A 4,964-nucleotide genomic window follows, 5' to 3' on the forward strand; every position below is an offset into this window, starting at 1 on the left:
GCCAGTCACTCTACACTCATTAAGAGGTATGTTAGTACATCTAAAAAACTTCTCCCTGATGTTAGCTAGGTCTTTCTAGCTGTAAAGCATTTGAGGACAGAAGCAAAGCAAGACCCTTACATGCATCTTGACCCAATGCGACATACTAGTTCAGTTTCAAGAAGAGAGATGCAAGAGCAGCAATGCTGCCCCAGCAGACATCTGCACGACTGCTTTGCACTGCCAACAGCAAAAGCGAGAAGCTTTTCAACATAGAAATTTACTACTTTTGAAGGTCAAACATTTTATCAGTAAAATACACAAACTGGCCAGTCAGGGAAAATATTTTAAAGCAGTTCAGTATTTCTTTTGAGAATATTTTCCAGTATCAGCTTTCATCAATCTATTACTGTCTGGTATTTCTTAAGAACTAAACAAAACTACCGTCTGGTAACACAGAAACAATTAGACACAAGCAGAGAGTCAAGGTTTTGAAAAGGCCATGCCTAGTTTTCTGAAAATGGACAGCCAGAATGAGATGTGGTACTTCCCATTTCACACTGAGATCATCTATATCATCATGATATTATCTACTTCACTTAATTACAGGCTGTTTTCACTTAGTGGTAAAAATACTAATTTGAAAGCTTAGTTAGTAAATATTTTGGATCATCTGAATATTTGCCATCGAGTTTTCCCCAAAATGAAGTCAGCCATTCTCAATGTAAATACTAATTTTTCAAGCAAATAATTTTAAAAATAGGATTTACTCAACTACAAAATAGTGCAGACTTTTGACCTAATGTTCTTTACTTCCCACTTCTACAAGAAAGTTAGTTATCTTGTCTGAAAAACTGCGTACTAGGGAAATACGTTCCTTAAGCATTTACCCATATTTCTGATAGGCTGACTGAGAAAACATTTTAGACTTACTGGTAAGTCCAAGCTATTTATTAGTGATTCTCTATACAAGTATCTCTTACAGACACATCACAACAGTATCTTCTTTGTTTCTTAAGAACACCGGTCACCCAAATAATCCTTATTTTAAGGAAAAGTATATCCAGTATGCATCAGATTCGGGGGAAATTTTTTAGCACAACTTTGAAGGGGCCCTCTAAAATTTGGTTTTGTTTTTTTTTTCAGTTTTGTCATTGAAGTTGTTGCAGCTTCCTCAGACTCATAACAGTCATCTTCCACACAGTCAGCACTTCAAAAATATTTCCACATAAAGCTAGTTTTCCTTTTGCTTTATGACTTGTTTAATCTACCACACTCTATGAAGGCAAGGAAATTTTCACCTACTACAATTTATACAAATTTCAATATAAGCATGGCACCAGCTCCTGTGATAAAGCAAATACATCTTAAGAGCTGGCTTGAATTAGCAGTTCCCTCGTCCCATTTGGATCCCAACGAAAATATAAATGGTAACCTCACAGCCCATGTTAAACACCTTCCCATGACTGCCCCATGTTGCCACTAGCACTTAAGCATTAAGCAGTTCCAACGTCAAGCAATTTTCCTTGCTTTTACAGACTAAAATGAGGACTTACCATTACCTACTTAGTAAACACTATTTCTTCAGTCTAATCCTTCCTTCATTTGAACACGTTTGTAAGAATTTTCCTATGTAAGAATTTGTAAGACCACTGCATACTTTGAGTAGGAGTAAAAAGGAGCACAAAGGAGCACAATATACAACTCATTCTTGTAACAAATAATTTCTTCTAACAATGTTTACATCAAAAGCAAATACTTAAAATAGTTAAATGAGTTATCTTAAACTTTTACTTCATGCAATGAAAATGTGCACTGATCCTGTACCAAGCATTGTTACGGCTATAAATTTGTATTCTATCCAATGCCTTGTGTGTTCTCTCTCCATCACAAGTTGGCTAGCTGTCTTCCATGTATAAGGACTAAAACTCATTTCTGACTGTCAGCAATTCTGTGTCACTTTTCATTAGTAACTACAGCAATAAAATTTAAACCTATACTTGTATTTGGCATTGTTATTGTGATGTTTTAATAGAGTTAAAAATAATCCTAGGGTTCCTTCATGTTTTGGCTGTCTCATAGGATAAAAATTATTTTGTTAGAATTTCTAAAAATACGATAATTTTCCACTAATCAGAAGTTGGGAGAACTATGTTATTTTCTTAGATGATAAAAATCAACTTCTATTGGATATTTTCCTCACCTTTTCTGTCTGGTTTGAGGTTCCGATCCACTGGTGGTGGCTCACATTCTGCAACAGGTACTGACCGTCTGGGAGGGGTCTTTGGACTGGACCTGAAACCCATGTGAGCAGGAGGAGGGACTTGCTTTCCAAATAACGGAAAATCAAATGTGCCTGGTGTCATTGGTACATAGTTTGTTTCCTGGATAGGTTCAGTGAAGCTGCTGGAATGCTGTCGTGGAGGAGAGTTGGGATTCATTGGGACATAATTTTCATCTAGTTCTTCACTTGAAACACTTCCCACTGTCAACATGCTTCTGTTTTTCTAGAATTAACATATATTTCCTTTAACAAAATAAGTTATGCAATCAGCTGTGAATCATATGAGTTTAACCTAATCTACTCAGATGAATACATTCTACTGAAACTGAAAAATCATAAACACAGTGCAGATTGCTTTTTTACATGGGAAAACTTTAAGAGTATTCAAGCACTGCCACTGTTGCCTCTGATCAGATCAAGTCATACTTACAAAGTGGTTATGGAAGCCCTCCAATGAATTAGATCGGTCATTCGGAAACGTTCGTGGAATATCGTAACAGTCTTGAGAACTAATTTCTAAAGAAACAAGAAGAGAAAGTGGCTATTTATCATCCCTGTTCCCATCACTTGGCACCAGGCATCCAGAGTCTGTTGTTATTTACTGTCTGCTTCTGAGAGCATAAAAATACACCAGAAGCTGTGGCACATAGATTTTGTCTACATACTGGAGAAGACTGTGTTCACAAACAAACTTAGCACTCATTAGTCACAACTTGAAGCTCTTACAGTGGCATTTTTCCATAGCGAGAGAAAAAAAACAAGGTATTTTTTCCTTTTAAAGAAGCAACGAAGTCTTACTTTCAAATAGGCAGGTATAAGAATTTAGTGTAAGAGTGGGTCTTGAGATACTGGTCCCTCATGAAAAACCTAATCTAAAAAAAACCCGAAGAGCAGATGTAGTTTAGGGTCTGCAGAAAGGTTTTCTGACTGAATGCCCTTCCCTTGGACAGTGCTGATTCAACAAGATTCTATCTGTTGCAGGAACAGGTGAATCCCTGCTCTCAGCTCCTCAGCGCTGTCTCCAGGGGCTTTCAGTTTGAACAAACTGCTACAGAACCGAAGATGTCTTCATTTTCAGGATCCTGGCAAAAGAAGGTTTGTGGCTGCTTCTCTGGTGGTCAGGGGTGTTTGTGAGACACCTGGCTCCCAGGTCTCAGGTCGTGCTCATCCATGCAGGCACCAGGCTGCCTTACCCTGCAACAGGCATGTCCCTCCTCCTGATGCCAAGACAAACTGTGTGCAAACCCTGGGTTTTATCCCTGCCTTGCCCTGAAAAAAAAGCTCTGAAGTTTTTTTGAGAGTTCCACCTCAGAGGAAAAATAAACACTGTTGCTATTAAGCACCAAATTAAAACAGTATTTTCACAAAGGCTACTTTTCCCGAGGCTGACAATCGCAGCTTTAGTGTAGGAGTACTCACTTATAAACTTCACAAAATGAGGGAAGATAAGCGAAGCAAACAAGGGCCCTTCAGGGTGTTACTTTGTCATTTTAAAACACTAACACCCATCGATATTACTACACTTAGCCTACAAAATGAATTACAGAGGATAACACTACCATAGCACCTGTATGATCACAGTCATTCTGTATATTGCCTCCTCTAAATGCCCTGACCCCTTCATTTCAGCCTCCCATCCCATACCTGGCACTACTCAAACAATTCTCCTTTAAAATTCCCTCTAATGTTAGCACCAACTCTAATTAGTTTAAAATTTCACTTTAAAAATAACAGTGTAATGCCCACCTGCCTTAGGAACCTGAAAAAAAGGAAACTCAGCCCAAGAGTGATTAACTAGACTAGAACAATTGCTCTCTGCAACAACAAATATCAGCTTCCCAATCTCTACCTGTCACTGCATTTCTCAAGTTTAAATCTGAGAGAATAAGAACAGGAACAAAAACCACAGGCAAAAAAGAACACCAAATTCTTTAAGTAAAAGTAGCTCCACCAGATTTGCTAGGACCCAAAATACATCCAGCTGCTAAAGGAAAAACAGTAAAAAAAATGCACTAGAACATCTAGAATACCAACATTTAGGTGACTATAAGGAACAACTCTAATTTTACTTAAAAATTGCAGTATGCATATCTATCACAAGCAGAGAAATAAAGGTTGGTGGCAACGATCACCAGATCAGGGTTGATCTCAAAGCTCTGGGTATACACCAAGTCCCACTGACCTTCACGAAACACTTTCAGCTTCTGCAGATTTGGACCACTATAAGCTAACCTTACTTTGGTTGTTCTGAAAGACTGACAACAGCAGTATTTAACTCAGCTATATGAGCTTATTAGCAAAAAAAAAGATAACTAGTTCTTCAGTGCTGTTTTCTAAAGACCATAAATATGTCTAGGTCTTCAAATATTTTTAGTGAAGACTGAATGCCTCAGTGCAATATACATCCCTTACTGATGTTCTGTGCTTTGCTGTTTTGTTGGTTTCCTTTAATAATTTTCTCTTTTTCCTCTTTCTTACATATTTTAAGTATTGTGACCACAGATCACTTTGTAAAGGGCTAAACACTTGTTTTTAAAGGCTAGAAATGCCCCTCATATTATTCAGCCCATTCATATCATTCACATCACATCATTTAACACAAAAATTCTGGAAGAGCAGGATAAAATATGGAATACTGACCTTTACGAAAGATATTCAAATCTACAGTTGAAATGGTATTACTGCGTGAGGGTGGCATTCC

At 37.7% G+C, this 4,964-nt stretch overlaps 1 protein-coding gene across 1 annotated transcript in view; it reads right to left on the bottom strand.

The window, feature by feature from the left end:
- Nucleotides 1-2,182: 2,182 nt before the first annotated feature.
- LOC104157393 (GRB2-associated-binding protein 1-like) overlaps nucleotides 2,183-4,964 on the bottom strand; it is a gene marked incomplete at its 3' end in the record, with an annotated part of 21,489 nt that continues 18,707 nt past the window's right edge. The window contains exons 4-6 of the mRNA XM_009694707.1: nucleotides 4,904-4,964; nucleotides 2,694-2,779; nucleotides 2,183-2,486 (exon numbers count right to left, since the gene is read on the bottom strand). The exon at nucleotides 4,904-4,964 is cut by the window's right edge and continues 565 nt beyond it. Coding sequence (XP_009693009.1) covers nucleotides 2,183-2,486; nucleotides 2,694-2,779; nucleotides 4,904-4,964 — 451 coding nt within the window. The remainder of the gene's footprint in view (nucleotides 2,487-2,693; nucleotides 2,780-4,903) is intronic.

This window comes from Cariama cristata, unplaced genomic scaffold (assembly GCF_000690535.1).
Source record: "Cariama cristata isolate BGI_N322 unplaced genomic scaffold, ASM69053v1 scaffold16692, whole genome shotgun sequence".
NCBI lineage: Eukaryota > Metazoa > Chordata > Aves > Cariamiformes > Cariamidae > Cariama > Cariama cristata.